General features: G+C 40.8%; 1 protein-coding gene across 2 annotated transcripts in view; it reads left to right on the top strand.

The window, feature by feature from the left end:
* CAB39 (calcium binding protein 39) overlaps positions 1-20076 on the top strand; it is a 71505-nt gene that overhangs the window by 33267 nt on the left and 18162 nt on the right. For both annotated transcript variants that reach the window (XM_074314786.1, XM_019739786.2), the window contains exons 3-4: positions 14723-14887; positions 17629-17747. In XM_074314786.1, coding sequence (XP_074170887.1) covers positions 14723-14887; positions 17629-17747 — 284 coding nt within the window. The remainder of the gene's footprint in view (positions 1-14722; positions 14888-17628; positions 17748-20076) is intronic.

A 20076-nucleotide genomic window follows, 5' to 3' on the forward strand; every position in this document is an offset into this window, starting at 1 on the left:
CTAAGAGATGAAAGACCTAAATAAGTGGGAGATACACATTGCTTATGGGTTTGAATACTCAATATTGTTAAAATGTCAATTCTTTCCAAATTGACTTATAAATTTATTATAATTTCAGCAGGCTTTTTGATAGAAATTGAAAAGCTGGTTCTAAAGTTTGTATGGAAATGCAAAAGACCTAGAAAAATCAAAACAACTTGGAACAAAAACAGAGTTGTGGGGCTCAACACCATCTAATTTTAAGAATTATAAAGCTACAGTAATTAGAGAAGGAATAAAATTTTAGCCCTAGAGCTCTTAGGAAAATGTTTTTAGGGGATCATCTAATAGTAGGAAAGGAAAGGTTCTAGATGGTGGTAGGAGATAGAATTAAAACCTGTGAGTGGAAGTAAATCCGGGAGTCCAGTTTTCATCTTGATATTAGGAAAAATAATAGGCGGGAGTTGGCTTCCTTGGGACACGTAAGTTTCCTGTCCCTGGGAATGTGTTGGTGTGGGCTGCGTCAGTGCTTAGGTCTCGTAGAAGGAATTCATGCTCACAGGGTGGGCGCATCGTGACATTGATACACCACCATATTTTACAGGGTGCCTTCATAGAGAATAGACTTCCATCTTATTTTGAGGCAGAATAGTTTCCTGTTATTCTCATGATCCACATGAAGAAAGCAGTTGTTTTCTAGGTAACCCTTTATATTAGAGTTAGAGATGGTATCCACTCCTAACTGCCAAACCCGTGGAAAAATTATGCCTATTTCTACGTGATTCATTATATCCATGGGCATTTTCTCATTCATTTCTTGTGATCTTACAGACAAAATGATAAATACAACATTTGAGTGTTTATTCCTTTCTTTGTAATGTGTTGCTGTTTTTACTTGTTTTGTGTGGTACATAGTTGCCATATTAAGAATTGTGCATAGTACAAATAGATGAGTCCCTTAGGAACTATATCACACCTTTTAAAAAGAATTTGAAAACTACTTTCCTTATACCTTTAGAAGGAAGTGGTTTGTCTTACCATCCTTATTTTTAGATAACTGGAGCATGGGGGTGGAATGGGGTGGGGTGGGGTGGAATTTGTTCTTTCATTGCTGACAGCCACACAGGTCTGGTAGGGTTGTTGGACGAAATGACTGTTTATACACTCTTTGCCCACTGCATGCTGTATAAAGAAGGTATGGCTGCCTCGCTCAGCGTATACTTGGTTCCCTTCATGCTGTGAATGTGTGTATTAACAGTGTTGAATAGCTATATTCACTCATTTCAGGAGAGGAATAAGTTTGCTGGCAAACTTAAGAGGGGGAAGGGAGTGGCCTTTTCCCAGCATAGCCATTTAACAGTGACTCATGGTTACTTAACTTGTTTAGAGTAATCTTTGACACCAGAAGCTTATTAATAGGTTTTTCTTAGTCCATGATCTTTCAGCTTAGAGTACTCAGACATTTTCTTTAGTAGAGAGATAGGTGTGTGTGTGTGTGTGTGTGTGTGTGTGATCTTTTTTTTAATTAATACAGTAATTAATGTGAGAATAGACTTGGCTCTCATTATCAAATAGTTGGTACCAACCGTATTTCTCAGGTTACTTTCAGATTCCATCTCACATTCTTTATCTTACTTTAATTGAAGAACTTCCTTTTTCTCATGAGGTCATATAGTAGATCCCTTTTTGGAAATAAATTGATAATTACGGCAGTATATATAGACTGGTATATATTTAGAGGACTCTTGTTTAAAATGATTCTTTTGCTAAAGAGTAGGTATAAAGAAACTCAAAACAGTAAAACATAGGACGAAGTGATAAATGAGTTAAGCCTCTTCCCCCCAACCTCTATGTCGGGGTTCTTTGCAGTATGTCTCGGTAATAATAACTACTTACATGTAAATTGTAATAAACTCAGTTATGTAAACTAATGGGGAACAGAAACATGGAAAATTCTGCTTAATTTATCATTTCAAAACTTTTCTAAAAAGGGTGCCTTTATAAACAGTGATCCCATCTCAATTATGTTTTCTTATGCCAAGTTTCATGTGTACAGCACATGGCAGGACAATCTTGCAAAAGATGACATTGGAAGTAATGTCATTGTCATCATTTGCAAGCTTCCCAACTTGATTGAATCCTCAGACATTTTAGTGTCCTCATTTATTTGAGCAGATAGACGGCAGACACATGGATCAAATTTTTCCCCTTTTCTTAACGAGTTTATAATCTAGGAGAGGAAATAGGAATGTAAATAATATAATATAGTATAGAGATACGTAGAGGTATCAGTGAAATTCTGTGGGAACCAAAAAGATAAAGCAGTTAGTAACTCTTCAGAGACAGCATTAGGTTTAAAACGACATTTGAACTGGTTTTTAAGGTGTCTGGTAGGCAGAGTGAGAGGAACAGAATGTGAAACAGCTTGAAGTGTGGCGAGTTCAGAGAAACAGTGACAAGTTGAAGGTGACTTTGTAGGTGCGACTGACTAGATGGAGATGAAGGGTGGGAAGTGAAGCTAGAGATGCAGGTTGTGGTAGATTGAAAAGGGCTTTATTTACAACCTGAAGGTGCACTGAGGGAGCTGAAGAAATCTTCCATTGCTTGTTTTAGGTCTTTATTTTTAAGTAATCACTAATTCACAGGAAGTTGCACAAAAAGTATGTAGGGAAATCCACGTACCTTTTCCCTAGTTTTCCTCAGTGGTAACATCTCATAACTGTGGACAATATCAAGACCAGGAAATTGACATTGGTACAGTCCACAGGCCTTATTCACACTTCACCAGTTTTATAAGTGTGTGTGTGTGTGTGTGTGTGTGTGTGCGCGCGCGCGCATGTGTAGCTCTACAGTTTATCACATGTGTAGCTATGTGGTTTCTTTGTAACTACCACCACAGTCAAGATACAAAATGTTCCATCATAAGGCTCCCTCTTGCTGTCCCTTTTTAGCCACACTGATCTTTTCTCCCGTATCCCTGACTCTTGTTGGCAACCACTCATTTGTTCTCCAAATCTATAATTTTATTATTTCAAGAATGTTTTATAAATAGATTCACAGAGTAGGTTTAAGAGAATTTGATGGTTATCTACAATTAACTCCAGGTTCACATACCCTTTGGCCTATCTTCTACCCATCAGATATTTTCCAGAGCATGAGTCAGTGAACTGTGGCCCAGGCTGGCCTATTACTTTGTTTTGTAAATAAAGTTTTATTGGAACACAGCCATGCCCATTCATTGACATACTGTGTCTGCTTTCCCACTGCAGTGGCAGAGTTGAGTAGTTGTGGCAGAGACCATATGACCCACAAAAAGTTTGCTACCTACTTATCTACAGAAACTTGAAAGATACTACTGATGAGATAGATGATAGTGGGGATTCTTATTTTGGTTAGAAATGGCGGGAGGTGGGGGTGGGGGAAACAGGGAAATTGTGTGTTTTGCTTTTAAATGTAATGTTCCACAAACGTGCAAAGGGTGCTCTAGAGAAGCAGGTATGCCATGGTTTCAAGTACTCTTTCAGCCTTCATTCACTTTTTTAGTTTTACTTTCTTCTAATTTGTATTTTGGGATTCTGTACAAGATTTTTATTTTGCAAAATGGTGGCAGGGAGGAGTAGGAAGTAGGAGTAAGAAGTAAGAAGTAGGAAGTCATTTAAAAACGACTGATTTAGATGACCTCTGACATCTTTCAACACTTACTATGCGGTGATTCCATGCTGCAGCACCACTTCAAACCTCGCATTCCAACTCAGACCTCATTTTCTCTGCCCCAGAATTCGTCTCTCTTCTTCACTGACTGGTTTAGGAAACGCTGCCTTTGTAGCTCTGGCTCAAAACCTGAGAGTCCGCAGATTCTTTCTCCCTTACTTCAGCATCTGTTTGCCAAAGTCCTGTTATTCAAAATCATTTGGGGGGAGGAGGCTGGAATTTGCGATTTCTCCCTCTTTCTCTTTTCATAAGCATTCTAGATAATGTGGGATTGCAGGGCGGGGAGGTGCTTGTGTGTGTTCGGAATCTGTGCTTCTTTCGTTAAGCCCAATAGTTTTAATTGATTTCTGTATCTAAAAAGTTCAGTAGATACAACAGAGTGTAAAGAAAATGTACAACTCATCTTAATTCCACTATTACCTGAAATGACTAATGTTAGCATGGTGGGATGGCCTCACAGATTCTCATTCATATTCTAGCTCTCTCCCTTTTTCTCTGGGGCAGATAAATAAATAAGCACGGGATTGTGCTATTCTGTAACTTGGTTTATTTTTTAATTTTAATGTTAACATCTTTGTATGTCAGTGTAGAGTTTCCCATGGTCTTCCTTTTTATGGGTATACCATGATTTAACCAGGTCAGTGGGATAATTTTTATTTCTAATTCTTTGCTGTTGTAAATGACACTGCTTATACTTTGTGTAATTATCTATTTCCCTAGGGTAAATTCCTAGAAGTATAATGGGTGATTCAGAGAAATTGCACCCTTTAAAGCTATTTTTCTATTTTGCCAAATTGCTCTGCAGTAAAATGGTACCAATTTATTTTTCTACCACCAGTGTATCTTCTAGACGTCTTTGCCTCCGAATGAGGGAAAAATGTTTTATTTTAAGTTAATTATTATTATGAAGTAGAATATCTGTTTAAAGGTTACTTGCCTTTTAGTTTCTGAATTAGCCTTATCTACACTCTAACCCTTTCGCTCTTGCTATGTTTATCTTTAAGCGTGTTTTATTTATTAAGGTCAGGCTTACCTAGTAATTTATCTGTTAAAAACTGGGGGTGAGGGAGGGAGCAGACCCAGGCTTAGACCCCACCAGATGCAACCCTGTACCTCCATCTGTCAGTAGCCGCCTCGTCCCCCTGTGCCTGCTCCCGCAAGGCCACTTTGGGATCTGCTGCGTAGTTGGGCCTTGTTGGGTCCACGGGAGCAGTGAATGAGAAGGGCTGTGAGCCCCTCAGGGACAAGGTCTGGAAGCACTAATGGGTAAGTGAGTCTCTCCCCGAGTCTCCGAAAATTGTGTTTTTGCATCACTATGTTGCATCTGAGTGGTTACAAGTGATGACGGTAAAATAGTGCAGTGACAGCACCCCGGGAGCACCTGGCTTACGGCAAGAGGTGTAATACGGCAGCTGGCTTTTTTGCAAGTTGTGAAATAGGCCACTTGTACCAGTGTTTCGCTTGCTGATTGCTTCTTTTTCCACACTGTATTTTTTTAAATGGGAAAGCAGCAGTGGAAAATCTCACAGCCTTAGTTCTAGTTGGGGAAGTTATTATGGACACTACCCTTGAAAATTTGAAGTGGTAACTTGCCTCCTCATGCTGGGAGGGAAACCAGTATAGTTCTGATATTGTTACTAGTGAGGTGTGAACTTTGGAATATTGGTTACTACTTAGGTCGACCCTGTAATTAAATAGTTTAATTTTAAAATAGTTTTAAAAGATAACTAATTAAAAATAAAGTTGTTACTAATCGGTTGTATGTGGAAGTCAGTGAGGTTTCATGGCATAGGATTGTTTCACCTGGCTCCCCTGGCACTTGGAGACGACACTTCTCAACCCGGAGCCTTGATTCTGAGATGCTCTGCCAAGCCCCAGACTCTGCTCTGTGACTCTGCACTGCTGGGTATCCCCAAACTCACACTGTGTATGGCTTCTTACTAGAGTCACACAGGGTGAACCACTTCTCCAAAGCAGCAAGGAAACAGCTAAGAACTTAAAATGTTATGCCTCTCACCCAGACAGGTCCACGGTGAATGAGTTGGTGAGGCATGACCCACATCCTTTTCCAGTCAAGTGAGCGGGCTTCTCAGGAGGGGTCTATTCCCTCACGTTTCTCTTCATGGCCATGTATTTATAAAACAGTTGGCGACTGTTAGTAGTCCGTCCCATGAAACATAATATGAGGCTCACTGACCGCACAGATGTAGCACCTGTGTCTCGGAACACCGTGTCCAACTGACAGAATGTCCCGGACAGTTCAATCAGTTAACAAAATCATGAAGTCAGACCACGTGTAGATCCCTGTCTTAGACACTTGAGGGGAGGATACCAAGAAGTACAAGCAAGCCCTTTGCAAAGCCCTTGAGTATATGTTATCCGGAGATGAGAGGTACAGATGGGAAGATATCCCACAGCACGGCCAGGGGCTGAAACGAGGTGACAGCTGCTGTGGCACCAGCGGACAGGCAAGGAGGTGAGGGCAGGCTCATGGATGGAGGGGCTGAGAGTGGAGAAGGAGTGTTGAGCCTTCAGGCCTCCCAGGTCACCTGAGGGGAGACAAAGACGTTCAGGGCGAGAGTGTGAGTAGATGACGGACCACGGAGAATTGGGAGAACCTTTGTTTGGAATTTGAGATCCTAAGAAATGGAGTGGATCTCAGCAGTTGTCTGGCCCAGCAACCTGCCATGAGGCCACACAACTGGCAAATTGCACAGGGAGGACTCGAGACCAGGCAGCCCCCTCCGTGTTTATAGGCCCGGTCAGCAGCCCACGTACATAGTCAGCAGCCTTGGGATGCCTCTGGTGAAGAAGCAGCAAAATAAGATTGATGAACTTTTTATTTTTTAAACTTACAAAATGGTTGCAAAAGAAGTACCCTTCACCCAGCTTCCCCAAATGTTAGCGTTTTACATAATCACAGTAAAATGGTCAAAATTAGGAAACTGACATAATACTATTAACTAATCCACAGACCTTTTCCAAATTTCATCATCTGTCCTACTAATATCCTTTTTTCTGGTCCAGGATCTAGTCCAGAACCACACATTGTGTTTAGTTGTAACAGCTTCTTAGTCTCCTTTAATCTGGAACAATTTCTCAGCCTTTGCCTTTCATACCCTCAACACTTTTCAGAAGTACCAGCCAGTAATAATATTTTAATTTGGGTTTGGCTGATGTTTCTTCATGATTCAATACACGTGATGCCTTTTTGGCCAGAAAACATGGAAGTGACACTGTGCTCTCTGCAGCGTGTCCTGTCAGGAGGCACAGAGGTCCAGTCTCGTTACTATTCACTTTGATCATTTCCAGTGGTTAAGGTGGTGTCTCCATGGGAAAGCACTGGTTTTCCTTTTGTCATTAGTAAGTCTCTTGGAGGAGTGGGCATCTTTTTAAAAAGTCCCCTGAGTAATTCTGAGGTGTCTCAGGGTCGAGACAGGATGACAGAAATACATCAAAATGGAAGAAGTCGGGGATGTTTTTGTCAGAAAATCTGATCTCGGTCTGGAAGAAGTGAAGGTAGGTGTTCAGTTGTAGAGTCTCCTGAGGGAAGTGAAGCAGTTCTGAAATATGTGCTGCTAGGAGTTACAGGTTGGAAATCAGTCCGTTTGAAGGAATGTTTCTGACTGGATTGAAGGCAGTCGCACAGCATGAATTTTAGTGAACCAGCTGTGTCCAGGTTCCATCACTTTTTCTCCAGTGCTCAGAACGTGGAAGCTGAAGTAGAGAAAGTTTTCAGTAAAGGACATTCAGCGTTGTTTCGGGGAGGACGAGACCTAGAGCTGTGCGCACCGGCAGCACTGAAACATGCAATCTTAGCAGGACAGGTAACACGGCTGAGGAACCCAGTGGATTATTAGGTGACATGATGATCTCAGCAGCTTGAAAAGGCAACAGTGTTTGGAGGAGCTGTGAGTGTGAATAGCTGACTCAGTAGGTGTGAGGGACAGACAGAGAGGTGACAGATAAGGAGGATGTGGTCAGAGAGGCAGAGAACTTACCTGATGCTGGCAGGCCAGCGATGGGGGACTGGGTGGGTGGGGTCACTCGGGTGACTGCTGGGGGAGGGACTCTACCCAGGGAAGGCCGTTTATTCTGTGTGTGGCATCCTCATGCCATAAATACTGCATTGCCTTTTCTGTTGAAATAGTTGACTTCTTAAGCTTTTCTGATCATCTTAGTAATATTTGGACTCGTTTCATTTTAAAAAAAAAGCTTGTGTTTAATCAACTTGTAATTTTTCATGTAATGAGGAGCAAAAAATCACAGAAATTGTTGAAATATGCATAAACTTAGAAGTCATCAATTGAAATAGAAACCAAATCTCTCATTTATCAGGACTGCTAATAATAAAGTTGATGGATTTTAGTTTTTCTTTTATCATGCTGCTGATTATCATATGTAGATGGTAACTAACCATGGAAGTGCCCAGGTTTGGAAATCTCTTGTCCCCAGTGCTATTGTCTATTTCTGAGTAGTTTGAGTCAGGCCTTTAATTGTTAAGATCCATTTCAGTCTTTAGCTTTTTATGTGGCACTGGTTTTCAAGGAGTAGTTGGTGGATCTATTTACACATGTAGATACACACTTAGCTATTAGTTAGAAATAAATCTTAAAAATTTAGAGGGGAAGTCTTGTGGGGATGAAACAAGCAGAAATGAGACGGTTAGTACAAGACAGTGAACACTTTGATCTATTTATCTCATTACCTTTATTATTTTACTCTTTTAAAAAGTAAAATGTAAAGCATTCAAACAAGTCTGAAATAGCAAGAGAAAAATGAAAGTATTCTTTTTACCCCTCCCTATAGGCCAACTACCCACTCAATTTGGTGTGTATTCTTCCAGACTGGTTTCTTTTTTTTTTTTTTTTTTTTTGGTGTCCCCCCCCCCCCCCCAGACTGGTTTCTTGTAAGAACACAGGGAGGTTCCTTGCTCTCCACTGTAACTCTGTCAGGTAGATTCCCTTAACTGTCTTTTTTGTTGTTGTTGTTGTTGACAGTGCTTTTATTTTTTATTTGTTATTGTTAGTTTCAGGTGCCCTTAACTTTCTGGATGAGATGTTGCGAGGTTCCTTCCCTCAGACCCCTGTAGCAGCACAACATTCTGGGGGATTCCTTGACTTTATGTGTTGCACATTTCCCTACATCTAGTTTTCATCTGGATTCTATGTCCCAGTAACAAGTATGTTGACATTCAGCCATTCATCAGTCATGTATGGAGTACCTGCAAGCACTGAGCTCCTAGTAGAATGCAGACAGAAGCAGACATTAATTAGGAATCACGAGGGAGAGCAGCGTCACACACAACTGGAGAAGCACTGTGAAGAAGTACATGGTGGTAGGAGACTGTGTGATAGGATGTACCTCAGAAGGCTGCTCCGAGGACGTGAGCATTACCTGGGCAATGAAGGAAGACTAGGTGTTGGCCAGGAATTGGGCAGGGTATGGGTGCAAAGAACATTCCAAGCCCCGGAGGCCATATGTGCAAGGATTGTGACAGGAGACCATGTGACCAGAGCATTTGCATGTAGCTAGTGCGGGGAGATTATAGTGCAAGTAAGGTGAGAGAGGTGGTTAGACCACGTGTGCTTTTATGGGCCACGTTAAGAGGGAATTTCCTGGATCCTGAGAGCCATCAGTAATTGAAGCATTCTAAGCAGAGGGAGTGACAATCATGTTTGTTATGAAAACGTCATTCCAGTGACGTGGAGAAGGATTGTAGGGAATCACGGAAACAGTCAGTAGGCCCCTTAGCAGACCAGGTAGGAGTTAGAAGACTGATGGGTGGGGACCGTGGGGGTGGGGAGATAAATGGATGGATTAGGGAGACTTGGTGGTGAATTCGATGTTGGGGCAGGTGAGGACGCGGGAAGAGGGGAGGATGACTCCTAAGTTTCTGACGTGTAAGAGCATCAATACTAGTCACACCCTGAAATAGGGACCAAGGGAAGATCAGTGGTTCTATTGTAGATGTGTTAGGCTTGAAGTACCTTAAGACATCCAAGTGGAGACATTTCGAGTAGGCTGCGGAATGTACTAGAGAACTGGATTAGAGATAGGAATCTGAGGCATCTGCATTTAGGTGTTAATTAAAGCTGTGGGTGTGGGTGAGATCACTTAGGAAGAGATGACAGAAGAGGGCCTGGTACCCTGCCTTGAGGAATTCCCAATATTTAAATGGCCTAGTCAGGAGGATGAGCCATAAAGATAGGAGCAAACAGGGAGAAGGAAGGAAAGACTTACGGTGGCCGTGAGTCACAGAGCACAAGGGAGGAGTGGTTCTCAGCGAGGGTGTAATCAACAACTGCACATGCTGCCAAGAGCTCACATGTAATGAAGACTGAACATTGTATTTAATGGCAGGCCAGTCACTGGTGATGGGCTCAGAGCTGTAAAGTACTAGGTATAGAAGCCACATAGATTGGGCTGCAGAGTGAACAGGAAAGAGATGTGGACTACAGCCAACCCAGGTCAGTGTTTTAGAGGCTTAATGTGGTGGCAGTAGCTCCGAGGGGGTTATGGAGTCAAGGGAGAGTTTGTTTGATTTTGTTAATGGAAGTCTTGGTCATATTTAAAACTGATGGGGGAAAGTGTCTAGGGAGAGGGCAGTTGACTGTGTTAAAAGGAGATGAGATAACAGACAGAGGAGTTCCTGAGAAGGCAGGAGATGAGTAGAATCCAGAAGCAGGGAGGATTAACATGGGTTGATGAGTATATAATGGTTCGCAGATGAGGGAATTCCATTGGTGTTTCCTCCCCATCCGTAACTAGGCAACAGTGTCATCTTCTAAAAGGGACAAAGGGGGCATTACCTGTGAATCGAGGCTGCCGTTATCTCAGAAGTACCATAAGTAGCTTTCTATTTCCTTGCCTCTCACCTCTCTGTTTTTTTAGAAAGCTGTATTGAGACATAACTCACATATATAATTCATCCATTTAAAGTGTATAATTCAGTAGCTTTTAGTTTATTCACAGATAATGTGCAACCATAACCACAGTCACTTTTAGAACATTTCATCACCTCAAAAAGAAACCCCATACCCTTTAGCAGTCACCACCACCCCACTTCTCATTCATCTTTTGCTGTCAGAAATGAGCATAGAATATGGTCTGAATTCAGATTTTAAATCATACCACAATTTCAAAGAGGAGTCTAAACCGAAACATACGAAGAAGGATTGCTAAGAGCCTCGAACTCTGATCTAGCCAGAGAAGCAAAGGAGGCTGAGGCCTACTACTTAGGGTCACTGGTATAAAAAGCAACAGAAAATACACTCAGAAAACCTACTAACTGTCCGATTCTTCCCTGTCAAAGAGAATCATCTTATGAGTGAAGATTAATAAAATGGAATTGAAAAAGCAACACATGTAATTAGATTTTAAGAGAACATTTCCTGTTGATAAATGATTTTATCTACTGGCCCAGAAAAAGTTCAGTTTGGGTACTTAAAATTTGTATACGTGATGACAAACTGCTGTCAGAAATCTGGGGCATTACCAGAATCGAGTAGAAACAGCAGACTGGAAAAGGTAAAGATTCTGCTTGATGTTGTTGCTGAATAAGGTTCGTAATGGGATTATCAGGAGGATGAGTTAGAAGCACTTAGAAAAGAAAGCATAGAAATCAGCATCGGCTTAGTGAAAAGGTCATACCAAATTAACTTTATATCATTTTCTTAAGGGAATATGGAAGAAATACTTTTATTTTATCAAAGTATTTAACAAAAAGCCACTTGAATATGATTTGGAAATAGCTGTAGATGTAAGTGGTCGAGCAGCCATGCCCAAAGATTCTTAGTAAGTAGATCGTTACTGAAAAGAGCATGAGGATTCAAAGGCATAATGATAGGCTCCACTCGTGATTATTTCCTTTTCAGCATTTTGGTTAACACCTGAGGCCATGGCAAGCGTACCTATCAGAGTTTTAGATGATGCGGACAGGAGAGTGGTAGCTGGTGTATGTGATGTCCTTCAGAATCCAGAAACACCACCAGTGGTGATGAGATGAAATTAAATAGTGAGAAGAGTTAAAGCCTTCATTGCAGTGTCATTCAGAGATCTTGCTTTGAATGAATTACATGATACAATTGGAAAAAGTCTTAAAGGTAGCCTTGGACTGCCTTAACATTTGCCACACTTGTAGGGAAGTGGTGATCTGGTGTCTTCTGCATCATTCCATTCTGGCTAGGGTTGGAACATTAGCCCCATCTTCCTTAGGAGGAGAGTTACAGAAGCTGAGAGGTTGTTGGAGAAGACTATTTAGGGAAGACGGACAGCTCCCTTCAAAGAGGAGCTTTTATGTGGAAGAGGGGTTAGTGCAGCCCAGAGCCAGCAGACGCTACAGTGAGGCATTGTTTGTCTCATAAAATTTGTAACAGCTACAGTACCTGATTGTGAAGTCTGATAATACTGCATTACTGGACACTGGAAGTATTTCAGGTGAAGCAGTGTGATCATGGGTAAGGAGCATAGACAGTTGTAGAAGCACCATGGAACTAGACGGTTCTTAGGTACCGTTGAATGCTTGTATCCTGTGAATCTGCTGAGTAGTCCCCCTCAAGTATATGTCTGTTCATAACTACTTCAGTTTATATAGCTTTTTATAGCCCTTATGTTTTTCATATATCTTTAATACTCTAGTCTCCTTTGTTGGTTTATTGGCTATAACTCTTGTTTTTTTAGTGGTTCCTTTAGGACGTACAGTATATAACTTTAACTTATTGCAGTCTATCGTCAAGAAATGTTATTCTGCTTCATGTGTGAGAGCCTTACAGCACTATATTCCGTTACCCACCTTTGAGCCATTGTTGTCGCGTATCTTCCACATGTGTCAAAAACCCAGACTACATAGCTATTTATGCTTTAAACAGCCTATTATCTTTGAAAAACATTTTAAAAAATTATAGCGGGGAAATATTTTATATTTACTCACATTACTATCTCCAGTGCGCTTCATTCCTTTGGGTAGATGCAGATTTTTGTCTTGAATCATTTATTTTCTGCCTATAGGATTTCCTTAAACGTTTCCTGTAGCGCAGATCTGCTGGTGACAAAGTCTTCCAGCTTTTCTGTGTCTCAACGACTCTTTATTCAGTTTCATTTTTGAATGATTTTTCACTAGGTATAGAATTCTAAGAAGACAGTTTTATTTTGTTTTGTTTCCAGAACTTTAATGATATTCCTCCACTGTCTTTTGACTTACTTCATTTCTGTCAAAAAATCTGTTGTCGTTCTTTGATTTCTTTTTTGTTTGTTTGTTGTCTGTAATGTTTTTTCCCTCTGGTTGCTTTTAAAATTTTGTCTTTACTGAATTAAAGCAATTTGACTTTTCCATGCCTTGGTGTAGTTTTCTTCTTATTTCTTGTGCTTAGGATTGTTAAAAAATTGTATTGGCTCCATGGGATTATAGTTTTCAACAAATTTGGTAGTTTTTCAGCCATTATGTCTTCATATATTTTGTCTGGCCTTCCCCCTCGTTTGGGGACTGCAGTTACACATATATCAGACTGCTTACAGTCATCCTATAACTCACTGACGTGCTCTCTTCCCCCCCTTTCTGTATTTCATGTTGCATAGTTTTTATTGCTCTGTGTTTCATGTTTATTAACGATTTCTTCTGTAGTGTCTAATCTGCTCTTTATTCGGTGTAATTTTTATTTCAGACATTGTAGTTTTATTTCTAAGTGTTTGATTTGGGTCCTTTTTAAAATGTCTTCCATTCCTTTTTTTTCTGAGCATAGTGACAATAGTTATAGTAACTGTTAATGTCCTTATTTAGTCTACCATCTGGGTCACTTGCAGGGCTGTTTCTGTTAATTGGTTTTTCTCTTCATTATTGGTTGTGTTTTCCGGTTTTGATTCTCTTCAGGCTTAAGCTTTGTTGGGTAGAGCCAGAGCAATTTAGTCTCGGGCTAATTTTGTATAACGACTGAGACAAAACCCTTTGAATGCTCTGCCTTATGCCCTGTGAATGTGAGGTTTTCCTCAGGCTGATGGTCAGCCTGTTTGAGCTCCATGGTGCTGTTTCCTGGCCTTGGCTACAGTCCTCACATGTGTGAGCTGAAGTACTCAGCTGCAGAAGCCGGTGAATCGGGAGTTTGCAGATCCCTGACGCTCTCCTCAGTGTAGCTCTGTCCTCTGTGGTATCTGCCCTGAGGATTCCAGCCTCCCTGGCCTGTGCATAACCCCAGCTTTGCCAGCTCAGCTCAGCTCAGCTCAGCTCACTGAGACCACCTCTCTTGCCTGGCCTCCCCTCGCTGTGGTGTGGCCTGAACATTCTCTGCAGGCAGTAAGCTAGGACAGGTGGACGGCTCACTTCATTTGTTTGCCCTCTGTCAGGGACCACTGTCCTGGGCTGCCTCAAGTTCAAAGTTTAACATTCACTGTTTCCTGTATTTTCTCCTATTTTTCAGTCTTTTTTATTTCTTTTATGGGAAAAGGTAAATCTGGCCTGTTCTTCCATCTCAGCCAGAAATAGAAGCTCTTTGGTGACGTTTTATTTATTGCTAACATTTTACCTTTGAATTCAAAGCCTTTTCCCGCTTTCATTTTCTACTATCACTTCCTTATTCCCATCACACCTTTTCTCCGTCAGACCCTCTGCGTCTCCCTCTCCCTCACCTCTGGCTCATGCCATTTCTTTCCCCTCAACCTCCTTTTCCCCATTTCTTGCTTGTCAGTGTCTCCATTCTCATGGTCAGCTCAGGTGCCTCTTTCGTGTTCTTTCCCTCCCATGTGATGCTGAATTGAACCTTTTCTCCCTGTTCTGTTTCTACCGTAATATTGCTTTCAGTATTCAGTGTACGTGTTGTGAATCTGCTGCTCTTCCCTCTTGAGCCCGTATGTCAGTCCGCACATGTACACACGCACGGTGTCGCTCCCAAGGGCAGGGATGGGGGCTTGCCTACCTTGGTGCCTTGTACATGCTCGTAGGTCTGTGGGAATGTAATACAAAGAGAAAGTACTTAACAGATGTAGATGTGTTATATATGTTTGTTAAAATGAATTGTTTTTCTCCTCCCCCCAAAATCAGGCTACAGAAGAAGTTTCCAAAAATCTGGTTGCCATGAAAGAAATTCTCTATGGCACAAATGAGAAGGAGCCGCAGACAGAAGCAGTGGCACAGCTCGCTCAAGAACTATATAACAGTGGGCTCCTGAGCACCCTGGTAGCTGATTTACAGCTCATTGACTTTGAGGTAAGAAATCAGTTTCTTATTTTTCAAAAACAGTACCCTATTCATAGTCCTTTTCCAAGCATTCTCTCCTTTGAAACATATTAAGATTCTTGTCCAGCTCATGCCTTGGGGTTCCTGACCTGTAAGCAGACCTGGGCTACCTGCCTAATTAGCAGACCCAGAGCAGGGACTCAAGGGTGTGTCAGGAGTAGGCCAGGTTTTCTCCCCTTATTTCACTACATCTGTGAATTTTCTTAGGTATTCGTTATGCCCTTTCATCGAGGCTGTATTTAATAAACAGTTGCTGTTTTGTATAATTCACTGGTCCTTGGCTGAAGGAATAAACAGTCTAAAGAAGACCATAGAATGTTAGAATTTCAGAGGTAGATGAGATCTTAGAGAATATCCAGTTACGTTTTCTGGGTTTTGGTTCTACTTGTTGGGAACTCATTACATCAGAGATCATATGTGTTTTGCATGGCTTTTAAATGTTTAAATTAGGTTAACGTTTAAATAGTAGGAGATTTTATACACAATTTTGAGTTTCTGGCTTCTTTTGAAAGTTTGACTGGCAACATTAGGCCTTTACCCTACCTGGCCCGTCAGCTGGAGCAGAGTCACACCTGCCCGTGACATAGGAGAGCCCCACGCGGGTATACTGCAGACAGCGCAGCTGACTTTTCTGTCTCAAGGCCTGCTTTACCCATTTGCTTCTCCTGCCTGACTCCGGTAGGCATTTGAGATTGTTGCCCAAGCTTATCCAGCCGGATCATGCCATGTTAGATATGTAGTGAATTTAACGGTGAGAATAGTGATCCTTTATGCCAGTCTGAATAAACTAGTCAGGGAAGCATATATAAATATATATATATATATCGTAATGAAGGGCTCTGGCATGGTCACAAGTCTTTGATTCTTCATCATGGGTGTGGCTCTGTTTTAAGCCCCAGTGTTTACCATCCAGAGTCATTGGATGTCTGTGCCGATGCTTGAAAAACCAGGGGAGAAAATGGCAGACATGTAGTCAGATTCAGTTTTGAAGAGTAATGGGAAGGTGTGATTCATAGGTGATGCAAACATAATAATGATAATAAAAGAATAAAAATTTATTTCTATCCTGTAGAAGAAGTAGAACTATATTCCCATTTATATAGCCGATTTCATGTAGTTTTTTAATGGTGTATCAATTTCAACAATTGTTATTTCCTCTGCAAAGTTGGGAATACACTGGTTCCGGTTCCTTCTCCTTTGTGTATCCGTCCCAGCTGCAACCTGGACACTGAATTTAACATTCATTTGGGACTTAGAGACATAAATTTAAAAGAAGTGTGTCCCCTTGAAACAGGTTCTTAGAGATTGGCTATTGCAACTCTTCTGACCTAGTGCAGACCCCAGGATGAGTTCTGTCATTTCACTCCGTCTCCTGCAGGCTTGTCAGCCCCTTAACCAGTGGCCGTTCTAAAACATCTCTTGGGGTCCAGTTCTGCATTTGTTAATTTCTTATGCAGCTTTCCGATGATAAGGTTCGCTGTATAGTAGTAATGTCTGTCTGTTTAGTTTAATCAAGTACAGTGGTCTGATTCTGACCGGCACTATTACATCATGTGATACTTCGCACTTTCGTTGTTAATCTATATAAAGTCTTTCCTAAGTGGACCTGGTTTAAAGCTTAGCTTCTTACAGAATTCTTTTATTTATTTGTATTTTACTAGCAGCACACAGTTTCTCCTTTCATCACTATACCAGGAACGTATTACAAGATGTGATCAAAAAATACGATGAATGTTTAAATTAAAAACAAAATTACAGTAAAGGACACATTGCCATTTATCCCCCTGAAAATACTCCCCCTCTCTTCAAACACACTTATCCCATCATTCTTGTGGCACTTTCTGAAGCAGTTCTGGAAGTCCTCTTTCGTGAGTGTCTTTACCACTGTTTAAGAAACGATGTGTGTAGAAAACGGCCTGAGAAATGGGCAAATGGTTTCATCCTCATGACAATGCTCCGTATCACACATCGCTTCTGATATGGCAATTTCTGTCAATAAAAACATTACGATGTGTCCTCATCCCCCTTATTCATCGGATCTGGCACTGTGTGACTTCTGGCTCTTCCCCAAAGTCAAAATGACCATGGAAGGAAAACTTTTCCAATGGATTCAGAACATCAAGGCAGCCATGACAGTGCAACTAAAGACACTCACGAAAGAGGACTTCCAGAGCTGCTTCAGAACGTGGCAAGAAGGATGGGATGAGAGTGTTCAAAGCGAGGGGGAGTGTTTTGAGGGGGATCAATGGCAATGTGTCTTTTACTGTAATAAATGTTTTTTTTTATTTAAACATTCATCGTATTTTTTTATCACAGCCGTATGTGTAGTGTTTATAACACGAGCATCCTATTTGAGGCTGCTTGTTCCATTTGGTGGGAATCAGATCCCTGAACATTGTAAGCATATAGCAAGGTTTGCTTTTCATATCTGAGTCAGCATGGTTCTGAGAGTTAGAAATGGTTGAAATTATATGTAGTGAGATTTCACTTTGCCAACACTTTGCTCAGGTTAAAAATAGTATACTATTAAAACTTAGAGTTTGAAGTTATAAAGAAATAAAGTAAGAAAATTTAATGTGTGAACGTTTTAAAGTCAGGTATTCAGTCATAATTACAAATATGCAATGCCTTGATTAAAGTTTATTTGGGAGGGTGGATGGGCTTTTTGATGTTTAGTCAGGTAAATATTTTAATGATTGTATTCCTAATAGGGCAAAAAAGATGTGGCTCAAATTTTCAACAATATTCTCAGAAGACAAATTGGTACAAGAACTCCTACTGTTGAATACATCTGCACCCAACAGAATATTTTGTTCATGTTATTGAAAGGGTATGTACAATGCAATAAAATTTATATTCTCAGTTGAAAAATAAAAAGGAAAGATGGTCTTGGGCAAAAACAGGATGGTGAATGTGGGAAAGCATTTTCTCTATGGTTTAGTCAGCTCATTTTTTAGTAGAGCTTGAGAGCACATTTCCCTCCTTAAAATTCAGCCTGTGAGCTCAATTGAATTTGAAAAAATGCTCATGGAGTTTAAAGGTTGGTAAATCGTGTACCTTTAAATTCTCAAAGTATACGTGACTGAAGAAAAAAAGTCTTCTGTGGTCTTATTTCTGTTCTCTAAGATTTAAAAGGTTTAACTGTATGAAATGTCAGTTTAAACCATGCATTTAAAGACATCTTTGGATAGATATGCACACTGTAAGGCAGTAAAAGCTGCCTGGTAAATAGAGCTTGGATGCCGTACAGCTTAACTTTGGTCAGTCAACAGAGAACACCTTTATGAAGTAGTAGCCTTTGCTTTTTACCTGTGTGTGTCCACTCACTACCCACTTGATTTGGTAATTCACAGTGCATCTTCCTGGAATTACCACTGGACTAAGCAGGCATTTGTGTTTCGGTAGTTTGTCAGTTTCCAAACAAAACCAAAAAAGCCTAAAAACTTAAACTTCAAAACAAAACAAATCCTCTTCTCCCTCATTACTGAGCCTCCCTGATTGTCAAGGTAACCTCCTGTTGTTTCACACCACCAGAGTTGTTTGCCAGCTCTGGGTATGGTGTGCGTCTGTTCGTCCCAGCATTGGTGGCGTTCTGTTAAATTGGCGGGCAGGCGTTTGGCATGACTGTTGGCGTGAATCAGCTTGCTCTCCTACCCCTAGCTTTATAGCTTGCCTCACTCTGATTCATATCTCTGTGGTTTAACACTTCCCCCAAGTTCAAACTTGCTTAGTTTAGACAAAGCATGAATCAGTGCATGTGTTGGATGCCAGCATTCTAGTTCCCTTTTTCTATTTCTAACTCTCTTGTGTTGCTTCTTCAGATGTCACCATACAGAACTTTTGGCATCTAATTGTGTTGTGTCGGCCCAGAGTTGTGTGTATAAACATGTAGTGAGTAGTCTGAAATTTTGGTGTTCCTAGAGCAGCTTCCAGATGCCTTTGTGTATTTTCAAAGCCAATATTTCCTTTTCCATAGAAAGCAATCATTATTAAAATACATAAATTAGCTATCTCTGCCTGCATTTTCACTTTAGAGTAGCCAAGGGTATGATAATGTTGTTAAACATCATGTAAAGTACGAATTTTAAGACACAATTTAAAGAAAAAGTGTAAAGCTCTCATCCAAGCTGGCCAGAGCAGAAACCTCAGCTAGAAAGGAGAGCAGAAGCCTCGACAGTGCACGTGGTATTGGGACCCATTAGCACGCATCTCTCTACCCTTTCGGCCTTTACTGTAGAAAATATACGTAGAACTGGAGGGAATGATACAAGCAACCCTTTCCTACACATCACCCAGCTTCAACAGTTACTAACGTTGTGTCATTCTTATTTCATCTATTCCTTCCTCCTATTTTCTTCCTCACACATAACATCACTTCAGAATGCTTCCCTAGTAGGTAGGTGATACTTTTTTAAACACAGTCGCAATACCATTTACAAACCTAACATTACCTAATGTTGAATGTTCAGATTTCCTTGATTTTCACAAAAAGCAAAATGTCATTTTTCAGTTAGTTTAAATCAAGTTCCAAGCAAAGTCCACAAACTGAATTTGGCTGATATGATTCTTAACTCTCTTTAATCGATAACAGTTCTGCGCCCCCACCCCCACCCCCCTTTTAAATATACCATTTATTTGTTGAAGCAACTGGATCATTCATTTTGTGGAAAAGTATTTTGGATTTGCATCCCTTTGGTTTCATTTAACATATTCCTTTATCCTCTCCTCTTTTGAATTGGTGACCAGGTCATTATGAACTCAAGTTTTTGGTTTTTTAAAAATATATTTAATGTGTTTCAATCCATTACAGTCATTATGTCCAAGTTTTTCTGTCCAAACTGCCTCATCTTGGGCCATCGGACTCCTCTCCTTCAGGTTGGCTCCTGTGTCCTCTTAGCCAGACCCCAGTGGTCGTTGATAGCTTCCGTGCTTTTCTGGCACAAGATGTCCCTTGCTCATCTTGTACAGGTCCCTGCCTTGGATCTGGAAACAGCCATTTCTTCAAGGAGCCTTGTGGACTACCTTTTACCTTTTAAGATTTTTGTGCTTTGGTTAGTCAGTTAGTTTAGACTACTTTCACACAATGTGATTATATTCTCAGGCTGTAAGTACTTTGATGTTAGACATTTAGGGGAGTTATGTTGCCACTATTAGTTTGC

This window comes from Rhinolophus sinicus, linkage group LG01 (assembly GCF_036562045.2).
Source record: "Rhinolophus sinicus isolate RSC01 linkage group LG01, ASM3656204v1, whole genome shotgun sequence".
NCBI lineage: Eukaryota > Metazoa > Chordata > Mammalia > Chiroptera > Rhinolophidae > Rhinolophus > Rhinolophus sinicus.